General features: G+C 32.0%; 1 protein-coding gene across 1 annotated transcript; it reads left to right on the plus strand.

Moving 5' to 3' along the window:
* Positions 1 to 12,076: 12,076 nt before the first annotated feature.
* Positions 12,077 to 16,409, plus strand: LOC132628105 (cytokinin riboside 5'-monophosphate phosphoribohydrolase LOG1-like). The gene is made up of 7 exons (XM_060343826.1): positions 12,077 to 12,429; positions 13,361 to 13,458; positions 13,564 to 13,594; positions 13,985 to 14,084; positions 14,385 to 14,455; positions 15,303 to 15,446; positions 16,006 to 16,409. Exons 1-7 carry the CDS (start codon positions 12,283 to 12,285, stop codon positions 16,102 to 16,104), a joined length of 690 nt encoding a protein of 229 aa, XP_060199809.1. The 5' UTR covers positions 12,077 to 12,282; the 3' UTR covers positions 16,105 to 16,409.
* The last annotated feature ends 1,631 nt before the right edge of the window (positions 16,410 to 18,040 follow it).

The following is an 18,040-nucleotide window of genomic DNA, read 5'->3' on the forward strand; positions in this document are numbered from 1 at the left end:
ACCCTAAGACCCTCACAAGTAACGCTATGACACGTAACATACGTAAATCGTATACGCTACCTCATCCGGCCCGAGGTGGGACCGCTACTCTCGGATTTTTCCTTACAGTCTTGCTTGACTTACTTGAAGTGAATCCAAAGGGAACCTTTGATCCCGATTTCGATACCAAATGATAAATACTATGACTCCTCTAACGAGGGCACTTCCATGACGATAATGATAACAATGATGTTAGATAAGAGAATATGCCTATGATACGTACTACCGGAACGACTCTATGACTAAGATGACTAAGCTAAGTATCTTATGTAAACATGAAAATGATAAACTAATTTTTGCATCTTATTTATATTTCCTAGCTATGACTTTATTTTCTAAAAGATTTCAAAGTCTATGAACCGTCATCTATGATGCCCCGATTTCATTCTACGTTTACTTTAATATTATTCCCCGTTGGTAGTCTCACCTTAAAATACTCGTTCCTTCAAGGTGAGACAAAGCGATCACGAGTATTCTATAATATAATTGGAGGTCACCGACCTTACGTCACTCCGATGACTACATGATTCTTCTTTGGGCTTTCCTGCGTGCCTATGAGACATATGTATATAGGATACGTAAATGCATATAAGACATGTAAATGTATGTAAGATATGTGTATATACTTTTTAAAACATGCACATGACGAAAGACCTAGAGCGCTATAGACGCTGATGTACCTACACGACACACGTATATGTATATGATAAAAGAGCTAGAGCGCTATAGACGCTGATATATGTACATGATATATGCATGTGTATACGGGGAAAATGGAGGTAAGGGCAGAGCGTTATGAACGCATATCCACCTGATCAGTTGGCATTACATGATATGATATCGTCCAGGACGCGGGATGCCCGGACGCGGGATGTGTATATTTATGGTTAAATGGATCGGCTGCCGACGCCTCGGCAATATGAGATGTCCTATTTTATATGTATATGTATATGAACAAGGAAAGATTCTTAAAGGAAAGCTAAGTACGCATAGCACCTGCCAAGGGTATATATATATATATACAGGTTATGTTTCTATCCCAGGACATGTGTTGTAACTCTCTTATGTCATTATACATGATTCATATTTTCTGTATATTACTATTCATGCCTTACATACTCGGTACACTATTCGTACTGACGTCCTTTCTTGTGGACGCTGCGTTTCATGCCGCGCAGGTCAGCAGACAGGCGGATTTGATCCTTAGAAGCTCTACCAGCAGTGTTGACAGTGCTCCAGTTATTCCGGAGCCTCACTTCCTTGGTACTATTTTGTGTATATATATTCGGGCATGGCAGTACTCAGCCCTTTCTATGTATAAGTGTACTACGTCTAGAGGCTCGTAGACAGATATGTACAGTCAGTTAAGTATAGTTAGGTATATGGTGTTTTGGCATGCTAATGTTGATGTATAAGTGATAACGAAGTTTATTAGTCTATGTTCAGAATGACGCCGATAATGTTAATGTTCAAAAAAAAAATGGCTCTGTTTACATGGCTTGCTAAGAGGTAAAGGTAAAACGATAGACAAGGGGTGCTCGGTACAAGTATCGGGTACTCGTCACGGCCCCTAGACGGGTCGTGACAATTACTTATATATGGAAACATAACCACATTAGCTAATACAAACGACATGTATGAAATATCTAAGTTAATACACATCCATCACCGATCAGATGATCTATTTTCCCTTCAGGGAGTTCAAAGAAATCTGCCACATCTAGATGCATGGGCTCAACATTATCTTCAGAAATAAAATTTGCTTCGGCATCCTTTTATGCCTTTTTGAGGGAGGCTTGATATAGCTCAACAAGGTGCTTTGGCGTACGACAGGTACGTGACCAGTGCCTTTTTCCTCCACATCGGAAGCATTTATTTTCTGAATTTTTCTTTTGCACAACTTCATGTTTTTCATCCTTCCTTTTACACTGCTGGTGGTGAAGGGTATTATATGGTGCAAAACGAGAATCATGATTAAAATTCCTTCCTCGACCACGACCATGACCACGACTGGGGCCACGACCTCTTCCACGCCTAGAATGGCGAAAATTTGCCTCATTCACTTCAGGGAATGGGACAGTACCAGTGGGTCGGCTTTCATGATTTTTCATTAGTAATTCATTATGTTGTTCAGCCACTAGAAGATGTGAGATTAGATCAGCATATTTCTTGAACTTCATCTCTCGGTATTGCTGCTGTACGAGCATACTCGAGGCAGGAAAAGTGGAGAATGTTTTCTCTAGCATATCATTATCAGTAATATTTTCACCACATAATTTCAATTGAGAAATAATTTTAAACATTGCAGAATTATATGCCTTAACAGATTTAAAGTCTTGGAACCTTAAATGGAGCCAATCAAAACGTGCTTGTGGAAGTATGACCATCTTCAGGTGATCATATCTATCTTTCAGATCATTCCACAGCGTAAGAGGATATTTAACCGTGAGATACTCCATTTTCAAATTCTCATCAAGATGACGGCGGAGGAATATCATTGCCTTAGCACGGTTTTGGTTTGATGCCTCATTTTTATCTTTGATGGTGTCTTCCAGACCCATCGCATTAAGGTGAATCTCGACATCAAGAATCCAAGACATATAGCTATTACCGGATATATCTAAGGCTACAAATTCACATTTAGTAAGATTTTCCATTAGTAAAGGAAAACGAAGAAATCAATACCTTCAAGGTTTTGAAGTATTTGCTCGAGATAATAGAGTCTCGTGCTGATAACGTGGTATAAAATAAAACTATGAAGTAAATACACAGAAGAAATATGTAGAGAGAATATGTAGAGAGATATCAGATTATATTACTTCTGCTCTCTCAACATTGCATCTGTGCATCCTATTTATAGGACCAACATACAAAGGATTAACATATTTAATGGACATGGAATATTTTGGGATATTTTGGGATATTTATAACTTAATGGATATCCACTACTTGGGATATTTATAACAATATTTCTATTCTTATATTTTATTTCTATTATATATAAACGGCTAAGGAAGACTAACAAAGCATCAACAACTTATACAAATAGCTATCTAAGTCGTACAACAAATTTGAACTTATTTCATTGGTAGTTGGTCTCTTGCCTTCTTCCATATTAACACGTGTATTGGATTCTTGTTCTCTCTACCTAATTCTTTCCCGATTTGTCATAGTTCCCTGATTAACCAACTACTTTTCTTATGTATGCACTTCAATTTAATTTTCTGACACATTTATTTTTTTCGTGCACTTTTATTTGTTCACTTTTGACTTCTCACGTTCTTTAAGAATTAATAAATGAAGTACTCTCTTCATCCCATATTACTTGGCCGCATTTCTTTTCTATTATATATAAGTGTCAAAGGAGGACCAACACAACATCAAGTACTTGTACCAAAAGCTTTATAAATTGTACACGCAATGAATGCTTGTACCAAAAGCTATATAACTTATACACTTTAACCAACTACTTTTTCATCTCACGTGGACATATGCCATAGTACATAATATTATTCCCTTCTCATGTATAAACGTATGCACTTCAATTTTAATTCTCCGACACATTTATTTCCTTCGTGCACTTTTACTTGTTCACTTTTAAATTTTCACGTTTTTGCTGAATATTTATTCTCTTCTCATGTATAGACGTATGCAGTTCAAATTTAATTCTCCTACACAAATTTATTTCCTCTGTACACTTTTAATTGTTCACTTTTAACTTTTCACATTCTTTAAGAATTAATAAATCTCACATGGACATATGTCATAGTACTGAATATTTATTCTCTTCTCATGTATACACGTATGCACTTCAATTTTAATTCTCTGACACATATTTATTTCCTCTGTGCACTTTTACTTGTTCATTTTTGACTTTTCACGTTCTTGCTGGATATTTATTCTCTTCCCACGTATACCTGTATGCACTTCAATTTTAATTCTCCGACACATATTTATTTCCTCCGTGCACTTTTACTTATTTATTTTTGACTTTTCACATTCTTTAAGAATTAATAAATAAAGTACTCCCTCAGTCCCACATTACTTGACTTTTCATTTTTTTTTAAGAATTAATAAATGAAGTACTCCTTACGTCCCATATTACTTGGCCACATTACTATACTTAACTTTTCACGTTCTTTAAGAATTAATAAATGAAATACTCTATTCGTCCCGTATTACTTGGCCATATTACTAAAAATATATGTCCATTTTTCCATTCTACATTTTTCTTATTTATATTATATATATCAACGCCCAAGGTGGACGAACATAGCAGCAATAAATTGTACAAAAAACAATAGGAATTGTACTCTAAGAAAGGACTAACATGTGTACATTTCAAAAGTTGAACATTAATTCTACCTTTTGTGTGTTTACTTTTTAAGTCCCCATGGGTCCGCAGTATCTTAATTGTCCTTTCATTTCCTTCATTTGGCATATACTCCTTCTGTCTCAATTTAAGTGTATACGTTTGACTAGACACGGACACTACTAAAAAATAGGCAAAAATCGACCGCCAAAATCGACGGACTGCGTTGGTTTTTCAGTGAAAACCGACGCAACACGGTCCGTCGATTTACGTTACGTCGGTTTTGTAAAAAAAATAAAATTTAAAAACGACAGACTCCGTCGGTTTTTTTTTTTTTTTGAAAATAAAATAATGAAATGTAGCAACTTGGAATTGAACTCGGGTATGTTCCTTGGCATTAGAGGGCTCTACCACTAGACCACTGATATCCTTTGTTCATATACTTACATTGATTTAATTTATTCTATTTTTTCGCTCTAAAAACCGATGGTTTTTTTTTATAAAAATATAAAAAATAAAAAACTGACGGATTTATTTTAGAAAATAATATAAAAAATAATTATATTTTTTTGCGCATTTTTGCGCAAAAAATAACCAACGCAGTCCGTCGATTTTCTTAAAAAAAAAAAAAATTAAAAAGAGATTTAAAAAAATTATTGAAAAACCCGACGGTTTTTTCCATTGGTTTTTTCGTCGGTTTTTGCCAGTTTTTTAGTAGTGGGAGTTTAAGAAATAAAGATAGACTTTCAAATCTTGTGGTTCTAAATTAAAAATGTGTATAATATAATAAAATATCATTTGAATCTTGTGATTATAAACTTGACATGTAGGATATTTGAATTGTCAACTTACTAAATATAAAAAGAGGCGGATATAACCAAAATAAGACAATTTTTTATTTTTTATTTTTAACAACAAACGCCCAAGGTGGACGAACACAACAACAATAAGTTGTACAAAAAGCAACTGAAATTGTACTCTAAGCCGGGACTAACATGTGTACATTTCAGAAGTTTAACATTAATACTACCTCTTGTGAGTTTATTTTTTAAGTCCCCACGTGTCCGCAGTGTCTCAATTGTCCTTTCATTTCCTTCATTTGGAATATACTCCCTCTGTTTCAATTTAAATGTCTCCGTTTGACTAGACACGGAGTTTAAGAAATAAAGATAGACTTTTGAATCTTGTGGTTCTAAATTAAAAATGTGTATAGTATAATAAAATATCTTTTGAATCTTGTGATTATAAACTTGACTTGTAGGATATTTAAATTGTCAACTTATTAAATATAAAAAGAGGCGAACATAGCCAAAATAAGACAAATATTAACAACAATTGAGAAATTAAGGGGAGAAATAAGAGAAAAATAATAAAATGTAGAGACTCACTAAGGAGAATCGCAGTATCATTTGCAAAATATACAAACCATAAAGACTAACTAAAGTGAGTAACCAAATTAATCATGTTGGGCTCCGTGCATCGCACGGGCATAGTTGGCTAGTATTATATATAAGTGTGAAGAGAGTACTAACACATCAATACAAATTTGTACCACAAGCTATATAATTGTACAGTTTAACCAACTACTTTTTTATCCCACGCGATCATATGTCATGGTACTGAATATGTATCTCTTCTCATGTATACACGTATGCACTTCAAATTTAATTCCCCGACACATTTATTTCCTCCGTGCACTTATACTTGTTGACTTATGACTTTTCAAGTTCTTTAAGAATTAATAAATAAAGTACTCCCTCTGTCTCATATTACTTGAGCATATTACTAAACTAATTTTTTAACCCCTATGGACATATGTCATAGTACTGAATATTTAATATCTCATCATGTATACATGTATGCACTTCAATTTTAATTCTCCGACACATGTTTATTTCCTTCGTGCACTTTTACTTGTTAATACATGAAGCACTCAACATTACTAAAATATATGTCCAAATTACTTGTTCATTTACAAAATCAAGATAAAATTAATTAAATATTTCCCATTTTATCCTCTCCGTCTCATATTCGTTGGCCACATTAATAAAAATATATGTTCAAATTACTTGTTCATTTACAAAACTAAGATAAAATTAATTAAATCTTTCCCATCTTACCCTTAGTAATAAATGTTCTTGAAAATAGTCAATTTTGATTAGAATGTATTTATTGGAGAGAGATAGGAGTAAGATAATAAAATACATCTTTTATTTATGATTTCTTAAGGGGCGTGCAAAAGGGAAAGTGACAAGTAATATGGGACGGAGGTAGTATATATTTTACCATAATATTCATATTTATTGGTGTAAGTCTCTATAGCCTTCGAAAATGATTTGAAAATGAGTAATCAATATGAAGGGTAAAATTAATAATAAGAACAAAAATTTATGTCGCTTGATATGTTAACGTGGACAAGTAAAAGTAAACGGAGGGAGTGACTTTTATCCCCCTTTTTCTTCTTTGTCAATACTTTAAACGTGAAGAGAGGACAAACAATAACAATGAAAATTTCTACCAAAAGTTATATAAAAAACCAACTACTTTTTTTATCCCACTTGGACATATAACATAGTACTGAGTATTTATTCTCTTATCATGTATACACGTATGCACTTCAATTTTAATTCTCCTACACATATTTATTCCCTCCATACACTTTCACTTGTCCACTTTTGACTTTTCACGTTCTTTAAGAATTAATAAATGAAGTATATATTTTATCATAATATTCATATTTATCGGTGTATAGTCTCAATAGTCTCAGAAAATAATTTGAAAATGAGTAATTAATGTGAAGGGTAAAATAGGAAAAAGTTTTTTTTTTCTTGATGTGTTAATGTGGACAAGTAAAGTGAAGGGAGGGAGTGATCTTTATCCTCGTTTTCCTTATTTGTCAATACTTTACTTATTTTACTCTCCTTTGCATTCTCTGATTATTGTTTCTTTACATTTATAAATTGTATTACTTTATATTTTCATTTTGGAATTAAAATTTGGTGATTTACGATATAACATATATCTTTCTAATTTTGATTTCTTTGTAACAATTCTTTTTATCTATAATTGTTAATATAAAAAATTATAATATATTTTTAATTAATTTAATAAAAATATTTTGTTAGTTTTGCTTTTAAAAAATCTAATATATACAACAATAGTTCTTATGTTTGGATCTGAAGAGTTAGTTAATTGAAATAGATATCAACCTGTTGATATACATATAAGATATTAAAGAATTTAAAAGAAAAAATCTAGAATCAAAATATTAATCTTCCCTCATATTCTTACTAATTTTTGTTTTTCACATCGGAATAACTTTCATTGTCATGACAATGAGAAAAAAGTTCGACTCTTTCCATCTTAAAGACTTAATCAGAAAATACATTTTGCATATGTTGCTATATATAATAACAATTAGAATATTTTTAAAAACTATTTTCAAAATACAAACCTTAAAGACTGGCTAATTAAAGTGAATAGATATGTTCGGCCCGTGCATCGCACGATCATGTATTGCTAATCCTCTTATTAACGTGAGATCAAACTTAATTAGTATTCAATTTTGCTAATTGGAATTATATTATCATTGCTTACGGAGAGTAGAACTGGAAATATTAATTAGACTTATATAAAATTTTAGATAGTGAAATAAATAAATTAAAATGATCACTAAAAATTAAAAAATAGAAAAAAGACCATATGCATTACTAAATTTTAAATAATTTGCTGATTAAATTATTAGAAATTTTACAAAAAAATAGAAATAATAATATATCTACTCTATATAGCAGGTCATTGCATATTGGCATACTTTGTGCCATTTTAAACATTTCAGCCTAAGTTTTTTAATATGGACTGATGTAAGTTTGATTAGCTTTAAAGTTAATCAAATCAAAATTTGACAGAGAGAATAAGTATGTTTTAGTAGAATTTACGTACGGCAAATTAATATTTGTAAACTTAGATTAACCAAATCAAAAATTAATCGATTATAGCTGGTCGTTCACAACATTTTTCATGTTATCAACTTATGCTTAATGGTATAATTAGTAATTTCTATTATTTTAATGTCTCAAATAGTAAGGAAAGGAGTTTCCTTTGATTTGCATGCAAATCTTCTTAAAATATTAACAAAATTCATGAAACAAAGTATATGAGAAAATTTGAATTTAACCAGCTTTATATTTGTAATCGCACCTAATAAAGTGAAGTTTTCAAGTATATAATACTAACTATAATTGAAGTTGATAGCCGATAGAATGACTGACTGAAACATACTTTGATGTAAACATATCTTAATATTTTTAATATCCTTTTCAGTTCTCCTTATATTGCCAAAAAAAATTAATAACATTTCGTACTGATTCTACGTAATTCATAATATGACACGAAATTTGCATAACGCCCTTCCATCTAGTTTATGTTAAAATGAGAGACCAACGTCTCGTACTTCTAAAGAAGGTTAGATGATTTGACTACATACTTTCTTAGTCATCAACTCTCACATACCGACCCGGGTTTGGTTCTGACGTCTTTTCTATTCTTGAAATAGGCATTAATAAATGTAAGTTGGAGAAGATATATTAACAAAGAAAGATTGAGAGGGACAGATTATTTTCTTTTTTAAATAAGAAAAGAAGATTGCACACGTTAAAATTGTAGTGTGTGGTTGACAGGGCTTTTTGATGCATTGCTGGATAGTTACTACATGAATGGTGCTGTGGCCCAATTAAAAAGGACCACTCAGCAAACACGTGATTTTCGTACGGCACCGTCAAAGAATGGGGTATTTGTTCCTAATATGTTACGGGTCATTCGAACTTGTGTCCCTAATTGTGCTGGTCTTTAATTTTTGCTCTTTGTAACAAACAATTTTTTTACTCTAAATACAAATTTATATTTTTACATTATAATATGTTGTAAATTATTTTTCAAATCCTTAAAGGATAATTTTTAAAGACCAGGCCATTTGAAAGGTAGTTCAAGCAATTTTATCAATATTTTACTGAATTCAAGGCCGGCCCACCATTTCCTGGCCCATTTCATACTAATCCTATGTGATCGTTAGGTGCCATGAAAATTGGCATTATTCCATTGATTCTTTAGGAAAAAGAAAAAGAGGTCTCACTTTTGCTTTTTACCTTTAATTTTCTTCAATTCCCTTTTGGTTCCAAATTATGACATCAATTCACACTAATTACATGTGCTTACACATTAATTCAGTCAACCAAGCTTCTCCTCCAAAATAGTCGGAGTCAATCAGATCTTTCTATAACTCTCATCTTTTCACTGTAATAGATAAAAAAATTTTGGAACTAATCTTTTATGTTATTTTTTTCTTTCTATATAGTAGTCTTTTACCTATAACAATAACATTTATCGATAAGACTACTATATAGAAAAAAAAAATTCTAAAAGTTATTGTTAGATTTTGTTAGAATTACTCAATATTATGCATTTAGGATCGTATATAACAAAAAGCGATTTATTAGTTATATTTTATTACAGACATATCTTAAATAAATTTTGCAAGTTCTAACAAGGAATTTGGAATGTCAAAAGCTCTTGTGCACTTGAAACATGAGAAATAAATATGAAGTTTGGGGACTCATGCATTATACCATGTTTTCACACATTTCAGCTTACACTCTTTCAACCAATTATGCCATTTTATTTATTTATTATTATTCATTTCATATGGGGTCTAAACATCAAGGTCTTCCTTTATAAACGAAGGTAATATTGTCTATAACAGTCTAATAAAATCAAAATGGTTATTATAGCTGGTATAAAAAAATTAATTCCTGTAACAAATAAAAGAAAATCTGCACATATAAGATTGTTATAAAGAAGTTTAACTGTATATGAATCTGTTGTACCGTTTTATCCATATTCATTTGATTTCATTACATGTCAAATAATCCATCATTCAGACATTAGAAACTTTTCAGAATTGGAAGTTTTCGGAATCTCATAACTTATTCATACACGGCGCTCATGTAAATTCACACGTACGAATTCAAAGTTGTCCAGACAAATTCTTATTTCATGTGCACAAGATGTGCTAAAAAGTTAAAAGAAACTTCGGTAGAAAAATTGCTTATATGGTTTGGGCTGCTAAAAAATTATTCTGAGATGCAATGCATTAAAATGAGCAGAAAGAATAAATTGTTTAACATATTTTTCTTAATCATAGGCGACTCTCTTTTAAAAGTGAGATATTGCCTTTCGTAAAAGGAAATTAATCATTCAAACATGCGATAGTGTTCATACAATAAGAAATATATGCTATCTCAATGCTCTTTACTTGTTAAATGGTATGTTTAGTAGGAGTATTTACAATTTTATCTTTTATAGAATGAGAGAATTTGTTTAGGTCGGTGCTCAAAGTGAAAGATTAAATTTAGGTTCTTATAATACATGCTTTTTGGAAATTATGACCAACCTTAATTAAGTATATACTTTTATAAGAGGAAGGAAAAATCTGTACAACTATATATGGATGAGAATAAACACCTGAACTACTTATTTTATATAATATGCAAAACGACAAAAATAATAAAAGAGACAGTATGGTTCTCAATCTCACTAAAATTCTTCCTCTACGGCTCTTCCTTGTGCATGTTGTATTCAATTGCTTTGGCCTCTACCCTCAAATAAAAATTATATGGAGGACAAATAAGGAAAATTATTACACTTATAAAGTAAAATATAAGTTGTTAATTCCCAGTTGCTATTGAGAATTGCCACGATGTAGAGAGGGAGAGTTGGACCCTCTTCACCACACAACCTTTCCTAGTTTCCTTGCACCTTCTTTGCCTTAAGGTGAACGTGACATTTTTTTGCATTTTTTAAATTCCAAATTATCTCTAATAATTTCACTTTTTTTTTTTTTTTTTGCATAGTTGATAGGAACCAATAAAAGTTTAACAAAGGCATCCCCAAAGGGTGTGTTAGAATGATAAAGATTTATACTTCTTTAATCAAACATCTTGGATTTGAGCTTTGAAAGCACTAAAATTTCTCATACTAGGCTTTCTACTATGCGAATTTAAATTAGTCCAACAAAGACCAATAATGGTGAGATTGAACTCATGTTGTAACCTCTTAACTATTGGACGCTATTAAGGATAATTTTTATTTTTATCATTTCTTTTTTACACAATTTACGGGAAATAAAAAAAGTCAACTAAATAACAATGGTCACGAGAGGCTATTTCAAAGCTCATGCACTACAGTTAGAATTCTGATTTCTTTTTACGGCGCGTTGTTATCATATGACAATTTTTCTCTAGCCATGCTAATTTCTAGTAACCAAGTCAAAAATTTCACTATTACGTGTGTAAAAAGAATATTCTAACCTATATCACATAAACAAGTTTTTGGTTAAGGATATTTTATTGACCATCATTTAACGAAATTAGCTCGGAAGTGGTGATTAGACAGGACATGACACACTTGCAACTTACCGAAGACATGACCCAAGATAAGAGAATATGAAAGTCAAAAATTAGAATAAAAAGTTAATAGGTAATCGAGCGTTGTATAATTTTTCTATCATTATTATTCTTTGATTTTATTATTACCTATTGTTTCTTTTACTTCAGTTATCTCTTATTGTAATCTGTAAAGAATATTCGAATTCCTAAAAGATGGGTAAAATGATGGAAAAGTATAGGCGGAATGTGGATGGGGGTTATTATAAAAAAGGACCAATAAGACCGAGGAGCATCCCCCTTCTCACATCACATTTCTCTTTGCCTACTACTTCCCTGCTTCTTCTATTCAAAGAAAAATTGCTGACTCAAACCAAAGACCTGTTTTTTCCCACTGAAACTCAAGTTCCTTCTGTTCCCTTTTCCTTGTACTTAGAATCAGGAGTGCATAAGAAGAAGAGTTAATTAGGGAAAATTAATTTCATTCTTATTATGGAAAACAATCACCAGCTACAAATTAACTCTTCTTCTCAGCCCATTAAGCCATCAAGATTCAAAAGAATATGTGTTTTTTGTGGTAGCAGTCCTGGAAAGAAGCCTAGTTATCAGCTTGCTGCTATTCAACTTGGCAATCAACTGGTACACATCTGCTATTATAACTTTTTCACATATACAATAGATATTAAAATATATACATATAATAAGATCAAATTTTCTGAACCCGTTGATTCTAGATTCTGGATTCGCTTCGTCTACCTTCTTCTTATTTCTTTTCATTTTTTTTACGACTGCATGAAAACAAGTTTAAACATTAGAAACAGAGACTTCCTCTGTCCTCAAACCACACAATTTTTTTTTTTATAACCTCGTTTAATTGTACGGGATACTTGTTACCTTTCATCACCACACATATCATATAACTCTTCCACCAAAGTAATTTGGACAGATAAAAAAAATTACTTACTATTTTTTTTTACTCAAATTTAGATCACACGATATTTTTTGTTCTTTTTGGGTGGTTAGGGTGTTTTCTTCCGTCCTAATTTGTGTTTAGAAAGAGAGGTTATCATATTTTTTCTTGAAATTCCCCTGATTTTGCAATATGCATGGAAGAAACCAGTAATTAGTATTCCAAGTACTTGTATTTTCAACTGTAATATTGACTATTTAGTATGAAGAGACTTCATTAACTATAAATAAAGATCAGTGGATACTAGTCTCAACAGCAAAACAAGATTTTCCCATCAAATTATTATGTTTGGTTCTGAAATTCCGCACAAACTTTTAAGCAATTCAGTATATAATACAAGTCAATTTTCCCCTTCTGCTGTTGCTGTTTTATTTTTGTTGGGCTCTGCATTAAGAAATCACGTTGGGTTATATTTGGTGTTACAAAATTAAAAGAGTAGGTGATGGGTAAGATTAACGTGAAGTAATTTGTTTTTAAAAGGGGTTTCACGTTGAATTTAGTGGAGTGAGCAATTTAGACAAGCAATGTTTGTCCTAATTTAAATATAAAAGAAAACAATTGTCCTAATTAAAAATCAAATTAAATTATAATATTTGGCAGGTTGAAAGGAACATCGACTTGGTTTATGGAGGTGGTAGTGTTGGCTTGATGGGCCTAGTCTCTCAATCAGTTTTCAATGGTGGCCGACACGTGTTAGGGTACGATTTTTTTTTTCTTTTTTGCCTTTTCTTTTTCTTTTAAAAATCTTCTCCACTAATAAAACTCACATTTTTTTAAAATCTTTTTCGTTTTTCACTTGACAGGGTGATTCCTAAAACTCTTATGCCAAGAGAGGTAATTTGTCTTTTTACCTTTTAATAACAGCAACCATAACTTAGATAATTATGTTCTCCATTTATTGTGACTTGTGCCTATATTTGGATATATTAATAATGCATCTGGTACAAGTACTTATTGTACTCTCTGGCTTCTTCTTGACATACACTTGTATTCATTCTTATTCTACTGTAGTAAACAGTTATGATCAAAATGTTACATTTGAACTTTAAATTTACGATAGGCTGGTTGGTCCAACCAGACTGCCGTAATATATATTGGCACATATTGTTTTGTTAGTAATTTATAAGTTAAGACTAGTGAGCTATATTGAGTCTACTTCACGGACCAAGCCCCTTTTAACGGCTCTTTACCCGACTGTGTGTAAAAACCTCTTTATTTTTACAGATTACTGGAGAGACTGTTGGAGAAGTGAGAGCGGTGTCTGGGATGCACCAAAGAAAGGCAGAAATGGCAAGGCAAGCTGATGCATTCATAGCCTTACCAGGTAACCCTCTTTTTATGAGAAATTTTAAATAATAATAACAACAACGTGTTTATCCCCAAAAAGAAATGTAATCCTCTACCTAGAATTCTTTTTTTAATTATGAATCTTGATTTAAAAGAGTTATTACATCATAGCATTTAGTTGCTATCACAAGTATCAATCAATAAAGTAAGTGGCCAACCAAAAGTGTTTACAGGTATGGAAACAGTCAAAAACAGGCTTGTCAATTACAGTGGCCACTTTATAAATTTCATATCAGTCGCTAATTGGGAAACAACTATCTTTAATTAATGTTTGTAGGTGGCTATGGGACATTGGAGGAACTCTTAGAAGTCATCACTTGGGCTCAACTAGGCATTCATGATAAACCAGTACGATTTTTTGTCTTTTACTCCCCTGCTTTTGTTTTTAATGATAAATTGGGTAATTGTCTAACAATTATAGCACTATTTTGTTTTTGGCTATTAACAAACGCGTGTCGACTTGAAAATTACCATATCCTCTCTCAATTAATAATCATTTTGATAAGTTGGATTTATTTAAAACAATTGACGTTTTGTAATAATAATAATTATGTCTCAGTTGTAAATAAATTTTGATCGGCATAATTATCATTACAAAATTATTGCAGATTTATCCTTTCTACCAATTAGTGGAGTGTTAATAAAGTGAAATGTTTAAGAAAAGATTAAGGGTAATTTAGATTGACATTGTTATAATTAAGGCAAAGAGTTAAATTTGCCCCTTAACTATGCAAAATAAAATAAATTTACTTTCTATTTATAATAATTGGAGTCACTTGTACCTTTGTTGTTACCAAATTGGCTCAATATAGCTTTTAAAGCCTAATGGTCTACTATTAGATGCTAATTAGTTTCTATTTACAAGATATAACACCTAGTGATGACATGTGACAAAATAAAAACCCGTATAACGAGGGTACATGTGACCTAAACTATTAACGGATGACAAAATTGTTCTATTTCGTATAGTTCAAAGATAAATTTGATCCTTTACCTTTATATTTAAGGCTATTTGATATCTTTTTCAGATGTACAAAATCATTCTTAAGGAAATTGTATTTTTTTTCGGATTGAAGTAGGACCATAAAAATTGTTCTCTTTAATTCCCTAATGTCAACAATTCATCATTGTAGATGGGTACTATGTACAATTCATTATTGCCATTTAAGATAAACGTGTGTTGTACGTAATGCAGGTAGGTTTACTTAATGTAGATGGGTACTACAATTCATTATTGTCATTTATAGACAAAGCTGTTGATGAAGGCTTCGTTACACCCGCTGCCCGCCACATCATTATATCTGCCCCGACTGCCCAAGAACTGATGTCCAAGCTTGAGGTACAACTCATGATTCATCACGCTCATGTGGGCGATATTCTGCTTCCATTGACTTAAAATCTTGAATTAGCCCCCGAGTTCAGTACTCATGATTCGTCATGTCTGTATGATGATACTATGCATCCACTGCCTTAAAAACTTAAACTAATCTCTATTAGCATATACCCCAAGTTCACTACTCATGATTTATCATGTCTGTATGACGATACTATACATCCATTGACTTAAACTCTTAAATTTTCCTCTGTTAGTATCCCGAGTTTACTACTTATGATTAATCACTGCCGTATGCCAATACCATGCATCTACTGGCTAAAAATCTTGAATTAGCCTTTGTTGATATACAAGGTTACTATTCATGATCCATCCGCCCGTATTTCGATACTATGTTTCACTGACTTAAAATCTTGATTTAGCCTCTGTTAATATCCCGAGTTTACTACTCATAATTCATCCCGTCCCTATGGCATTACTATGCATTTTCTTACTTAAAATCTTGAATTAGCCTTTAATTTGTTAACATACCGAGTTTAACATGTTGAATGGGTTTTATATGCAGGATTATGTCCCGAAGCATAACGGAGTGGCACCAAAATTAAGTTGGGAAATGGAGCAACAACTTGGCTACACAACAACAAAATTGGAAATTGCTCGTTGAATTTTCAAATGATGGGTAGATAATATATATAGAGAAGTTTAGTAAATTTCTTTGAGGAGTTAAATTCATCAATTATGAGTTACCACAAGGCAAGATGTTGATGAGAAAGCTTCAGGGAATTAGCAGCTTCGCAGCACTTTTAACTTGCTGTTGATGATTAGTTTAAGGAAAAAATTATTACGTAATTATTTGTTTAGTGTTGATTCATTTTTGTCCATTAGGCTAATCAAAGCCTAATTAAACAGAAAAAATTGATGTAGTACAATTAATTGTTTTTCTGTCTATATATGATTGTTGTTCTTGTACACTAATTCCTTTGTCACTCAATAGTTGATTGTGTTTCGTCTTATGTAAAACGTGTAAGGTTCTCTTATTAGCAGAAATGGGTCTTTAATTTTGAACGAACTCTCGTTACTTGCATTTGTGCTCAATTTGTACAAAGGTGGTCAATTCTAGACACATTAAACGACAACATGGCCCAAAGGAGTTCAATCAAATTCTCTTTGTTGAAAAGCTACCGGTGCCGCTAGAGTCAAAATAATTTTTTTATGCGTATATAAATCGTTGAATCTCTTTAACATATGGGAAACTTCTAGTATAGCGGCAACGATGAATCAGAATATTGGTTTAGAGAAAAGGTTTGAATCCCATGTGTGATATTTCTGCATTTTTCCGAATCTCTTTGATTATTAATTTTTGATTCCATCATTATGATTCATGTAGTCGTACGCTTATATTTTTCTGAGTAAAGTGACACACGATGATGTTAAAATTTGAGAGAGACAGGTACTTCATGATTTATGAGGGAACTATAGACAGTACTCATAATTAGGTTGTGAACATCAAGATCCAAAAACTTGGGCAAGAACCGTGGATGATGTATGTAATAACATTACATAATATAAAAAGAACAAAATAATTTAGGAATTTCTTATGCAAGTATTCTTATGTCGTCTTGTCCACTTTAATGAGTTAAAGAAAAGAAAGATACTACTAGAAGAGGAAGTTTCAAAGTCCACTATAAAAAGTAGAAATCAAAGTGGCAAAAAATGGTTGGAGGTTGAGAATAGTGGGGCTAAGGCTATAAATTAGCTTCTTCCAAAGTTGTTCGCTTGCATATGGCAACATGTACGCTATAAATTTAGGTTGGAAGGATGTAGATTTGATGTACATCAATTTGTGAAGTTTTTCAAAATTTTCACTTAACCCTCATAACTGTTGGTTCCTTGTACTCTCCCCTACTCGCTATTCCACTAACCTCAATTTTCATATATATATATATATATATATATATATATATATATTTATTTTATTTTTCCCCCAACACTTAGGATAACTTAGCTATGTGAACTTCACAAAGTATAGCCGGGATCAACATAGAACTTTTATCTATCTAAAGCAATTTTTAGATGATCCCTGATTTTCTCTACTGTTTTGGCTGCACTCCTGCACGTAAGGTGCCTGATGTTCTAACTCAGTTGTCCTCTCTTCCTGTTCCTTCAGCCAAGCCGCTTTGTATGTTCATAGGATTGAGATCTTTATATCCATGAGAAAGAAAAAAAAGAAAAAACGCGAATACCATTCCTTTATCAATGTTGCAAAAGGTTGACTGACAGTAGCGTAAAAATAGTCTAATTTGGAACAGAGGCGTAATTAATGAATTTATTTTTACATTTATTTGAACTGTTTTTTCTTGAGCCAAAGGTTCATCGAAACAGCCTCTCTACCTCCATCTCCAAGGTACCCTCCCCAAACCCCACTCGGTGGAACCTTTATCCTCTCCAAACCCCACTCAGTGGGTTTCACTGGGTTTGTTGTTGTATTTTTACACTTCATGTGCAGAAAAATATTACTCATGTGATTGGTTAAGTAGTTAGCATTATTGGACAGTTGGAACGAGAACAGAACAGAGCAGATAAATCCACCATTTGACTAG

The sequence above is a fragment of the Lycium barbarum genome, chromosome 2 (genome assembly GCF_019175385.1).
Source record: "Lycium barbarum isolate Lr01 chromosome 2, ASM1917538v2, whole genome shotgun sequence".
NCBI classification, from domain to species: domain Eukaryota; kingdom Viridiplantae; phylum Streptophyta; class Magnoliopsida; order Solanales; family Solanaceae; genus Lycium; species Lycium barbarum.